At 36.6% G+C, this 13,295-nt stretch overlaps 1 protein-coding gene across 2 annotated transcripts in view; it reads left to right on the top strand.

The window, feature by feature from the left end:
- FRY (FRY microtubule binding protein) overlaps positions 1-13,295 on the top strand; it is a 174,224-nt gene that overhangs the window by 142,583 nt on the left and 18,346 nt on the right. The window contains exons 51-56 of one of the 2 annotated variants that reach the window (XM_074156750.1): positions 184-354; positions 2,456-2,464; positions 5,804-6,004; positions 6,554-6,715; positions 9,484-9,647; positions 10,813-11,002. In XM_074156750.1, the coding sequence (XP_074012851.1) occupies positions 184-354; positions 2,456-2,464; positions 5,804-6,004; positions 6,554-6,715; positions 9,484-9,647; positions 10,813-11,002 (897 nt within the window). The remainder of the gene's footprint in view (positions 1-183; positions 355-2,455; positions 2,465-5,803; positions 6,005-6,553; positions 6,716-9,483; positions 9,648-10,812; positions 11,003-13,295) is intronic. The other variant, XM_074156759.1, reaches the window with a different exon arrangement.

Below are 13,295 nucleotides of genomic sequence, written 5' to 3'. Positions count from 1 at the left end.
TTTGTACAAGTTTAATCTGAAGGCACCTGTCCAACATAAATAATAAAGAGTGTTCTAAAAATACTCAGTGAAGGAATTAGGTGTGTACTGGAAATACAGTCTTCCGAATAACCAATAACAGCTTTTAGGAAGAAACAACCAGAGGGAACAGTTTGTTACAAGAGAAATCCTTTGAATTTGTAGGTAATTTTTTCTTCCTGTGGTGATTTGGATCTGATTGAGCACCAGACGAGCTTGGTGTCTTCAGAAGACGGAACAAGGGAGCAGGAGAACATGGATGATTCAAACAGTGAACAACAATTCAGAGTCTTTAGGGACTTTGATTTCCTAGATGTTGAGCTGGAAGATGGGGAGGTACAGTATATTTTCTCTGAAACAGCTTTTTTATTAAAACAGTTTGATATTCTTTCTACTAAACACTCTACTCTTTGTAACATAAAACTTTAACTGTATAACTATAAACTTAGTTTTGAGTTCAGATTATTTATAAGGTTCACTTAGTGTTTATTTCAGTAACATAACAGTAAGAGGCTACCACACCCTTCCTTTCTGAATCTGCCTTAGGAAACACTGCAAAACTGTTACTGGAAGATAAACCCTCTGTTCTAGTACCTTTTCAGTTAATTTACTTTTAAGTGAACTTATTTTAAATACAATTTTTAAACATCTAAATTGTTAACAAAAATATATTTGCTGATTAAAAAGTCATAAAATGAAATTGTCCCAAACCTTCCAAAACATGAATTTAGGCCTTTGGGCTGTTGTTACTTCTGCAACTGCTGATGAAATCAGGAAAGCTTAGAGAGATTTACCTTCCACTCTGCTTAGGTATCCATGATTTCATCATTTCATGCAGGAGCTAAACAGAACCCCGAGGGCCCAGATCAAGCCTTGACAGGTGAAGCCTGTCAGCTCACCTTGAGCTGAAACTGCTGAAGGGAAAATGTTGAAGAACAGATGAATTTGGGGGGGCTATGCCCTTTAACCTTGTTTAACCTTGCTTAACCTTGCTTAACCTTGCTTGTATCAAACTTGGAGTATTTCTTTCTATTTGGGTGGGAAAGGCCAAAAATTAATATCCATTGCCAAACAAGTCTAACAATTTTGTTTTTATTTAAAAGTTCAGAAATTGTTAGCTCTTTTGAAGTACTTACGGTGCAGATGTTCAGCAAACCAAAGGGTTTAATAAGTTGTCTTGTCATAATCTGGACTCAATTTTAACACGAATTCTCTCAGGCATTGCTCTTAGCCCTGAGAAGAACATGTGTACAAGAAGAATTAATCAGTTTTCTCCTTAGTTGAATTACAGTAATAAAATAATTTTAAGGTAAATAGACCCCTCAGGTGTGAACTCATGTACATTTGATTTCTAATTTTTTTTTCCAATGAAGAGAAAGGATGAAGGAATGGAACGAGATGTCGCAGAGTCCTTATTTTCCAAGTCAGGAATCTCTGTATCAAAATATAGTAATTTTGGCTCACAGCTGCCCATGGCTTTGCTTAAAAAAAAAAAAGCATTTGACATCAAATATTATGAAGGACCTTTAATGTTCCAAACAATAATAAATGATAAAACAGCAATGCCAGGTTTTTTGTCCAGAAGTATACCAGATGCAGTCATTTCTGCGTTTTAAATACTTTCAAGATATTACAAGGACTTGGGTCTGCAATTTTCACTAAATATCACAGGATCATTTTTTTGCCCGGTGAAATTCAGGAATTTCTTCTTTCTCTTCACCAATTAAAACAACATAGGGATTATAAATAATTGTGCAGAACAATTCCTGTCAAAATGACTTTACCTTCTTTGTGACCCTGCAAAGATTTTTTTTATATGTGTGGCTAACTTCAAGACTGAGGCCAAAATTAATATACTAATTGTCTTAAATTGGTTGTGGAACAGATACTAAGCTTCTCTATTTTTCTGTGAAGCAAAATGAAAAATGTAGTCTTTTACTTAATACAGTTTTTAATTTGCCATGGATTTGAGACCTTGCATTCCAAGGTTTAGTCCAGACTGACTTGCTACTGTTTTAGATAAATACTTTAGCCAAATTCAAACCTGGTGTAAGAGGCTACTTCTCTAATGACTGAGTTGAAACTGTATCCTTTACATCAATTCTGAATTTGATATATTCATAAACATGAATAAAACAGTGTTAGAAAACTTAAACTATCAAGAGCACAGTCTTTCAGAAGAAGCCTTATGATTTAAACAGGGCAGTGGTGCTTGTATCATCCCCAGACCACAAGATGTACGCATTTGAAATTTCATAAAGATGTAAAAGCAAGTTGTGGTTATTTTCAAACTTAAAAGATACACTGAAGAGTTGAAATTTCTGTGATAATAACTAGTTACAATTGTAGGCAAATGTTTGTCTATGATGTCTTTAATACAGTAATTTTACATAGATTCTTTCTATTTGTTTTTCTATCTGTTATATCTGCTACCCAGGAACTTCAGGTAAGAATGCTACTTGAACTCAGACGTGCCAGCATATGTTATGCCTTCTTGCAAATTTGTATTATAGAATAACATCATAGTTTTGTTGTTGCCCTCCCCCTCTTCAGTGCGTGCGTAGGTGGGTGGGTGTGCGTGTGCTTGCACTTCTGACAGGTGCTTCATTTTTTGTCTTGTATTAGAAGTAATTTTGAGGTCTTTTTCAAAAATTCTGCTCCATATTGTTTTTGACATTTTCAACAGTCTTCACAAATTTAAAAATATCTTAATTCTAGTATCAGCATTTTTCAAATTGAGCCGTTTCTCTTTTTAGTATCTTTTTGCATAAATAATATGTAGAAACAAAAGAAGAAATTCATTATTTAAAATACAGTAAAGTTTGGGCCATTTGTTTCCATGGGCAAATTATATATCATTTACAGCTTTTCAACTGTGATATGTTGGCTCCTGTTAGCATCTTGCTAAAGCTGATACCTGAGACTTCTTCAGAAAGTTTACATCATTGCCTACCAGCCTGAATTTAATTGAATAAATTAATTCATACAACCTAGTTTAATTCAGCTGTATACTCCTACCGCCTTTGCTGGACTCATTTACCCTGCGAAGAAAACTGAAAAGGCACATCAGTGGTTGCCAGTTTGAGACCTAAACTTGCAGTTTATCAATGTATAGAGAGAACTGAAATGATAGAGAATTTTAATGAGTTGTACAAATGATACCAAATTCGGCAACAACCATATTTTGCATATTTGTTTCTGGTAGTTTGTACGTCAGTTATTACACAAACACAACCCCCCAGAAATCTTCCTCTGAGAATACCTGTACTCTAAAAAATACAAACGTATAGAACTAGGGCCTTAACTATGCAGTTCCACGATACTTTTGCCTGTACCCTGCAATATTTGTTCCACTCCATTAACTTTGTCAATACAGCAAGGATAAAAACTTGTGTGAAAGAAGTTTTGCATGATTCTTACCGGCTCTATGGATGAGCTGCGCTGTTTTCCCCTACATAGGCTTACTGCCCTTTTTGCTGCCCTTTCTGTGCCTCTCCTTTCCCCTGGGTTGTCATAATGCTTAAAGTGGCTGCAAGGGCACGTCTGCTCCTTTACCAGAAGCTGGCAATTGAGGGAAGTCCTCTGTGGTACCTGCTCACCGCTGGCCAGACACATTTATAATATGTGACTGTTTTCTTTTGAATAGATATTTGTGACCGGTAGCTTTTCAGATAGGAGATAGCTTTGCTCCCACTGTAGATAAAAATGAACAGCCTCTCAAATCCATCTTCCCTCTTTCTTGTTAACTGTGAAAGAAAGATTGCCTAAAAAACTGTAAAAACAACTGCTCCGTCTTCGTAGATATGTGTTGACCTTTCCTTTAAATTCAGTATGGTTCTGGGTGCCCCTGTAGCAAGCTTACACTAACCCAAATACTATGGGTGATCTAGGTTAAATACTGTGTTTCATCTCTCTTACCCTTTTCCCTCACTTTTAATTCACTCCTCCTTCTAACTGCATGCCCTGGAAGTGTCCCTTTTCATTTTTTCTTCTTTTTGCTGGCTTCCTTCTTTCAGAAATTGCAAAATAAATCTTCACCAAGAAATATTCCTATAGACACGGGCTGCAAAGTTTACTGATAGCTGTACTAGGCATCATGGTGACAGTGTGATGACAGCCATCAGTTGGTCGCTTGCTTATTTATGTCATTTTGTCATTTGTTAGTTCAGTAACTGGTGTATTTGTGAGGGATGTCTCATTGCTGCATGTGTCCTCCAGCCTTTGAGGGGGAGGATGGACCAAATAATTTGTTAAAATAAATAGCTGGGAACTGAACAGTCATTTTTATGATTTAGAGAGACCTTATTTCTTAAAACTTAGATGTGCTCTGTTGCCTTCCTGCACAAAACTACCATGTGATCCCCATCCTAGGATGAAAACACAGGGTTTTCCAATATGTGTCAGGCTTCATAGCAATGTCAAGTTCATTTGTTCTTAAATATAGTGCATTCTTTAATTCTAAATGTTCCTCTGGATTTCAGTTCTTTCATTTCTGGATTGTCTTTTTCCTAAAAAATATTTTTTTCTTTTTTCCTCATATTTGTTCATGAACAGTGAGCTTAGCGTCACGAAACTGAACTTTCCCTCTTTCTAATCGTGTTCCACAGTCCATTGTATTAAGGCGCAATGATGCAAAATAAGATCTATTTGTACAAGTTTGTTGATTGTTAAGGAAGTAAGACTGCAATTGAATTAATTGCACTTTAAGCAGTTTAGTCCCCATTCGGTAAATGTCTGAGTAGTCCTGAATGGGGATTACTTACGTGTTTCAAATTACAAATCTGCTTAAGGGACCTTACTGAACTGAGATCTCCTTCTCTATGACTGTGTATAATTTTAATCTGCATAAGCCCAGGAGATACTCATAATCAGTGATTTGATAATACTTATGATTTTTTTAGGCAGAACTATATTTTTGTCAAATTAGTATTTAAAAGATCACTGTCAACTTGAATTTTCAGCAGTTGGTTTGCTTGTTTAAGTGTTCCGTCTTACAGTCTTGTTTTAAACAGTCAGCCCTGAACCTTAAAAAGAAACTTTTGTCTCTATAAATTTCCTTCCCACGATGATATAAGGTTGGGGGCTTTCACCTAGATGAAGTACCCAAAACTGCAATGGGATGCTTATATAAAATGTCTGGTCCATTTGACTGTGTCCTGTTTAAAAAGTGAAATCTCAGTCAGTACTAATCAGGTTATTCTCAGAGTATAGTTTCAAATAATTCAAATAAACTTCAGTTACAAAAATAAGCCGTATGTGCCTAGAATAAAAGTTTTAAAAGCTGTGCTGCTTTAGCTATTACGTTTTGCGTGCTAAATGAAGGGTTCATTCGAATCTACCTTAACTCATCATTATGGTTATGTATGTAATGAAAAGAATGTAAAATCTTTAACGTGTTTCACAACTGAACCATTGCTATGAACTGTGCTCCTAATATTTTTAAACATCATGGGAAAATCCTTTAAAATTGCTTCCAAACTTTTCTTTTGCCTGTCATTGCTCTACTGGTATTGAGGTGTGTGTATACGTGGACTTACAAAAAACAAATTCTTAAATCGGCAAATGCATGAAAAGCATCTAATACTGAAAAGAATGAATCTTCATTTAACTGTCATTTCCATGCTTCTGCTCTTATCTCCAGGTGAACAATCAAAGTAATGCTTATATCAAGTTTGTATTATATTTTTACATCAAAATATTTCTTGAGCTAACTTTGATCTAATGATTAGTGGTTTGCACGCGATAGGTTCCAAATCAAGGAAGCTGACCCTATATCTGATTTCAGGGTGAGAGCATGGACAACTTCAACTGGGGAGTACGCAGACGGTCCCTGGACAGCCTGGACAAGTGCGACATGCAGCTGCTGGAAGAGAGCCAGCTCTCGGGGAGCACGCCCAGCCTGAACAAAATGAACCATGAGGACTCGGATGAGTCATCGGAGGAGGAGGACCTGACCACCAGCCAAATCTTGGAGAACTCAGACCTAGTAAGTTGCAAACTTGAAATTTAAGAAAAGATACGCTTGTGTTTTTAAATAAGTCAGGCTTTTAAGTTTCCTCTTGCCCAGGTGCAATCTAATCAGCTGAAACTGGGGGGGTGGGGGTGGCATGCAATGCAGTATATTGTCGCTGCTTGATTTTCCCTTATTTGCAAATGTAAACAGGAATTCTAATGCAAAGTTCAAAACACAGGAAACATCAGATCTGATTATTTGCCCTTTTTTCCACAAATTACTATGAGACAATTTTGCACAATTGGCCAGTAGTAAATCTTTCTGATTTATCTAGTATTTAAAGAAATAGGACAAGACTCCAGTTTGATAAACTGTGTCAGGTTTTCATTGTTCACGTATAAGGATGTTTGCATACAATTTTTATGATAGAAACACTGAATATGATAGAAACATTGAAATGGTTGTAAGAGATCCACCATCACTGCCCTTTAAGACAATGTCTGCTTTGCGTATTCATAAAAGCAGTGTGTGGTAGGGTAGCTGTATACTCAGTTCTTCTGTCTTTTGTTGTCTCTTAAACAGATTATAACTCTTTCCCCATCTGAGGATACGAATCATATTGACTCACTTTCTACATCATGTGACACGACCTCAGCAGACCCTCATCATTTTAATATAGGAACATCCAGCTTTGATGTGTCTTTGCCTGATATGAATAATCTCCAAGTGTCTGAAGGGTCCAAGGTGAATACATTTTTACTTTCTTTTCCAACTAGACTGTATTTTACTTAACACTTATACAAGATTATTTTACTTACACTTTCATGAAGGGTTTGATCTATGAAAGCAAGTGCATCCTGACTTCCTGTACGTAATGGCATAGCATAGTACAATACACTCATATGCTCCTGCACTTTCATACCATTTCCTTTCTCCTTATACTTTCTTCACTAAAAGATTTTTTTTATTGTTTCTTAATTATATTGCACTACATATGCACCAAGATACTACAAGCTTATTGGAAGACAAATTCATGAACTGGCTACAAGCTACAGCCCTAAGGGAATATTCTTTTGTTCTTCATGCTGATTTAAAAGAATGATATGCCAACTCATGTGGTGGGTGTGTGCGTGTATTCTCTGAGATTTTTTTGTATGTGGGAACCTATTGTACGGTTGTGTGCACTGGATTCAGTTCTTGCATTTTGGCAGGCACTCAGAAATTTTAAATTCATAACCGCAATATTAAGCCGTCTTGGGGGGATGGGAAGGCAGGATTTGCAAGGCTACAACAGTTCAGGAGTTTATTTCAAAGAATTTTACCAGAAGATGAACATACAGTAAGGTTGGTAAATTATTATCAATGTGTGGACTGTTTCTTTAATTTTTTGTTTAATAATACTTTTTTCTGGGAGATCAGGTGAACCTACTCCTCTCAGTGCCTCTCCAGAAATACAATCTGGGGTGGGGTGTTTGTGGGGGCTTAGTGGCTTTATGATACTGTTGCCTTGCCTTACCAGTAAAGCTTTCTCTGTCACGTCTAAATTGGGTGACTTTTGCAGAAAGAGCAGTGTAAGAGAATGGGGCAAGGGAAGAATACGTCTTGTGTAATCATCAGCTTTCATTCCAGTTCTTGCCCTTGGTCCCCTCCAAATGCAGCCACACTGCTAGCACTGCCTATAACAGAAGTAATGGAAACTTTTAGTGAAGAGGTCGTAGAAAAGGAGGTTGGAATTGTGCTGAATATTGAACAAATTGTTTGTGTCAGAAACCTGCCCAGGAGGAAGAAAGGACAGGAGGAGGGAAATGTGGGTAAGGAAAGGAAAGGAGGGGAACCTCTCAAAATAATGGTTGCAGGAAAGATCAACTCATTATCACTTGTCAAAACAACTGTTGGTAGACAAATTACCACGTAACAACCATAAGCAGCAGAAGTTGGCAGATTTTCAGTTCAGGAAGCTGCAGTCAGAACAGATATGTTTGCAGGTGGTGACTGTGGCTGATCTCATGCATGCAGCTGCAGTATTGGCATGTACATTAAGAACTGCAAATCACAGTTCATGAGTTTCGTATATGCCTGGGGTTTTAGGATCTTTACTGTGAAAATTTCTTTAATGCATGTGTTAAAGATGCATGTACCAGTGTTCATCAAAAAATGAAAAACTTTGGAAAAAGTAAGTGAAGAGTGTAAAATCACAGTAGTTTCTTGTGGGATTGACAGGCAAATTCATCTAGTCCTGTGACAGGTTTGATATTGGTGAAGTACATAACCCAAGTTGACAGGGATTTGCCAGTGTTACAAAGATGTTTGAGTTGGTAAGCTTTAGAAAGAATACCACCTTAGTGTTTTTTGCCTCAAAGATATTTTCTTCTAGTATGCATACTTCTCTATTTTCACTCAAAACAAATTGGACTCAGTATAAACAAAGTCAAGGAAGAGGTCATCCAATTTTTAGTCAGAAAAACTTGAAACTTGCACCTAAATAATTTTTACTTAATTTGATAACACAAAATCTGAGCTCTTTCTTGTTTCTCCTTTCCTCTGAGTTCAGAGAACTGATGGTATGTCAGCAATGCAGGGGAAACTTTTTGTTACTTCTTTAGTGCTGAACAAAAATGTTTACTTGTTGCATTATAAGCAAAACCAAAGATATCTCCTCAACATTTAAATAGATGCAGTGAATGAGAGCAACAGACTGATTAAGTAGGCCTCTTCTGAAATGTTTCAGTGTCAAATCCAGATATTATTGTTAACAGCATGAATTAGTTATACTTATTTTCTATTAAAGATAGTGATCACAATAATTAAGATAGTATTTATAAGGGATTAGAAGGCAGTAATGGATAATGCTATGAGGGATACAAAGATTCAGATTATGCTATTTTATATATTTTTTTCAAGTTATCTAAACTCACCAATTTCTGGAAGTAGCTCCAATTCGCATGAATATTCAGAGTCCACTTTTTTATTTTGCTTTTTGGGCATTGTATTGGACTCCAGTGGATGGGAGGTGTTTGCTTCCTCTTTTTTGGATTCCTCTTGAATGAAAGTTACTATGTAAATGACATGCTAAAAATAATTCTCAATTCTAAACATGCACATAGTCTTGCAGACAGTGATTGTTTTCAGTATATTTTGAAATACTTTAATACATTCTTGGACACAATAAAATGATAAGTGACACGAACAGCCTAACAGTAACAAGAACCCTATTCTGTTTCCTCAAAAAATACTTCCCTGCTATGTTGCTAAATGCATTGAAATCAGAAAGTCTTTGCTAGACAAATTAAGTTGAAGAAGTGCCTTAAAAATAATATTGATCCAAGATAACAAGTTAAGCAAATACAGTCTTTTTGAAGAAGTGTGATGTGATACATCATTTATGATCTGTGGCTTTATATCTGTGCAATTTAACATGTTGTCAGGTGTTTTTTTTCATTAAATGCTTTCCGTTTATTAGTGGAATTAACTTATTAATTTGCTGATTTCTAAGACATCGTTCACTCCCCTAGGCTGAAGCTGTACCTGAAGAACAAGATATAGCAGTCCATGAGGATGACCTTTCGGGGTCTACAAATGAACTCCCTGGAGCATTTGAATGCAGTGATAGCCTTAGTCTGGACATGACAGAGACTGAAGAGAAAGTTGACAGGCTGGAACAATTTGCTCTTGCTAGGTACTTGTATATACTATTATTCATAAAAGTTCTTTTACACTGTACAACAAAGCGGTAACAAGGTGTTAATTAATGGAAAGGCTGTTTTGGCTACAGGAGTTACAAAATTCTCTTGAGTTTAGAGCAGTTAGAAGACAATGCCCTAATTACCTGCATAATTATCACACAAGTCAAAAAAAAGAAACCCACAATTTTTCTTCTAGGAAAAGCAAGATAGGATTTTTACATACATATATGCAGTTAGTAATTATATATGTAATATACTTAACCAAAAAAAAAAAAGATTTTTAAAGAATCGCAGCAATGGAAATACTGCCTAGTTAGCTGTTCAACAGATCAGCCATGTATTCATCCTTCTGATTTCTTACGGGTCATAGGGAAGTCACAATATTGTCAATATTGTCAAAAATCCCCTCTGAATACTCTTGAGGCTGCTGGTGAACGTGACTCTGCCCCAGTATATGTTGCAACAAGGCATTAAGATCTTTTCGTGCCTTGTAGAGCTCTTTCAGATTTTGGATGCCAAGTTAGACTGCAATTAGCCCTTATTTCAGGAAAGGAAAGGAATGAGGATATATAAAGAAGCTCACACTCTGTGTGCCACATGTTTCAGAATCACAGTTCCTGTTCTTGGGAGCCATAGGAAGTTTTTCTCCATCCCAAAGGATCATACACAAGATCAAGTAGCTTAGTACCCTTTGAAAATGGTAGTCAGCTTTTTCACTGACCATGGAGTGCCAAAAATAATGCTCTGTCATAAGAAAAGCGTGGAGAAGGGATGGATCTTCTCCAATCCATTACACCGGGGGAAAACCAAACAGGTCAGTATATATAACGTTTGTACACGCTGAGGAGTTTTTCGTCATGGGCTTTATCCTCCTGTGAAGTTTCAGCCTTCGTCCTCTAAATGATGGTACACTTCGAGTATTCTGGGATGGAGGAAGATACATGATAATGGCCTGAAGACAGGGATTCTGATTTGGAGGTTTTTCTCATTGTAGCCAACATCTTGCCAGCCTTCAAAAGTAATTTGAAAGTTCGTGAATATTTTTCGAAAGGTGCTGTAGTTGGTCCTGTGATTATATCTGTCTGTTACGGTGTATTTTATCTGCCACTTTCTTGGTATTCTCCTTTCATCACAGTTGTGGTTTTTTTTCTCCTTCAGTTTTGGAGATGTTGATCGAAATGCCTCCCCTCCTCCATCGCCCTTTTTTTCTGCCATTCTTGCTGCATTTCAGCCAGCAGCATGTGATGATGCAGAAGAAGCCTGGCGTAGTCATATCAACCAGCTCATGGGCGACTCTGATGGTTCCTGTGCGGTTTATACATTTCATGTGTTCTCTTCCCTGTTTAAGGTGAGAAAATAAGTTTAAGATACAAAGTGAAAATGTTTAGGTTGTGTGTGGCTATGAGGATGGTTCTTGATAGTAGTACCAGTAATGAACTACTAGGTACATAACCATTGTCATTTTGCATGCTGCAGAGTTGCCATACTAGATTTTCATGCAGAACTGTCTTCTAGGACCAGTTTTGTCATAAAAATAGCATGTATCTCATACTTAAAGCTTTGGAGATAACGTTATAAAATATGGATCCACTTTAAAGAGTATTTTCTTTAGTACTTTACAAACAGCCTGAAAGAATAACTGCAAGAATAACAGGAGATAGTCTTTTCATCTCAAACTATTGTTAATCTGTTCTTTCATCTCAAACTGTTGAAATATGACCGTGCCCATGTAAATATCAACATTATTAAATATTCTATACTTAATCATCTGAGTAGAAATATCCAGCTGCCATCATGTAACTTGAATTCCAGAGACTGAGTCTGAAGACTAGAAATACATTTCTCCTTTCTAGAACTGTATGCTCGCAAAGATAAGAATCTTGCGAAAAGATAAGTTAAAAAAGGATTCAAATGTACAAGTTGTACTAAGGAATGACTGTCTGGTTTTATCTGTAATTAGTTTTAAAGCCTTTTTTAATTGTTTCTCCTGCTTTATGTGAGGCAGCAGCAGAATATTCACCATGCTGCAGCTGTGTACACAGCAGCCAGGTAACTTCATGCAGAGCTTAAGTACCCACAGTCTCAGAATACACACTTTTATTAGCAATGGGTAACCCACTAATAAATATACAGTCTCAAGATCTTTTCACATCTTTAAGACCATCCTTATAAGAAAGAAGCATCACCTTCTCTTCTCTCCATCCTGTTTCCTTTGTGCTTCATTGGAGTTCATTGCATGTCTTCTCTAGCTACGCAGCATACTCCTTTAAATACCACACCACTGTAAATATGGGTGCTTTATAGGCATTCTTTTAAACACTGGTAAATAACAATTTGGAAGGAAAAAAACTGCTCACTTGAGGGCATGACAGTTCAATTCTGAAAATTAGTCCTGTGTTTCTTCATGATGTGTATTACAGCTTTTCTGTCCTTATGTTATTCCTAGAATTTAAAAGCCCCATTCAAGTGTTCTGAGAGTTATTTGTCCTTTTTGTTCTCTTGGAAGAGGTGGAAAGGAACTGGTGTCACACTTCTGAAAACTAAATAAATAATACTGTGTAATGCAAGACCTAAACATTACCTGTAAAGTACCTGTTTAAATCCTGGCATTCATGCACTACATTTGTTGTGTTTGTCCTATTTTGAGAAGATAGCCTACTCATTTTCTTCGGTTGATACTGGCGGAGAAAGATACAATACTGCTCTCAAAAAAAAAATTCAGTAACAGGAAAACCTAAATATCAGTAATAAAAAAAAATAAACAAATGGTGTTAATAGTATCAACAAATGAGAATTTTCTAGCTGGGGTCACAGCCATATTTTTAGTTTATAAAAATAGCTTTGTTCTCCTCTTCAGGGTTAAAACATAGGAGTATTATTTTCCCAGATTTTTTTCATAGGACCCCAGATTGTCTGGAATTGTATTGTGTTTGCACCATCAAACTTTGCTGCTCATCTGCTAACTTCAAAGACTTTTGACCCTCACCAATAGGAAGTTTCATAAACAAACCCAATATATGCTAGGGTTGCAACACAAAGTACTGCCAAAATATTTAACTGTGAAACAGAATCCTTGTTAGGAGGAACTTTTCAACTAAAGACTTGGTGGAAAGAAGTGCATTTTCCAGGGCACCTACATTTCAGTCTGCATCAAGTTAATGGTATCTTGGATGTTTGCCCACAACACGCTAAACTTGTTTAAAATTCCTGAAATTACTCAAGTACTTTTCCTGTAAACAAGTCATAGCTCAGAGATCTCTGGATTATCTTTACGGCTGCCTCTTCATATACCATCGAATCAAATGTCTTCCAGCAGACCAGCCAGTTCTAAGACAAGTAGATTTGAGAGCTAGCAAGTAGTTTCCGCAATCCAGCCCTTGTTATGAAAGGTCCTCTTCCAAAAATAGGAAATGTGAGGTTAAGAAGAAAACATTTTGAGAGTATTTTGTTATTATTTACATTGACACAATGCACAGTGACTATATGCAGGCATACACCTATTGATAATATGCTGGCAGTTGGCATTATTAGTCACAGTAGTCCCATTTCATAAAATATACACTGCATTCAGACCTTGCTTGAAAGATTTCAGCCACTGTAATCTGCACCCAGAAAGACGTAGCTGAGATGATAGCTTATTA

This window comes from Numenius arquata, chromosome 1 (genome assembly GCF_964106895.1).
Source record: "Numenius arquata chromosome 1, bNumArq3.hap1.1, whole genome shotgun sequence".
NCBI classification, from domain to species: Eukaryota; Metazoa; Chordata; class Aves; order Charadriiformes; family Scolopacidae; genus Numenius; species Numenius arquata.
This window is presented reverse-complemented; position numbering and strand designations above follow the sequence as displayed.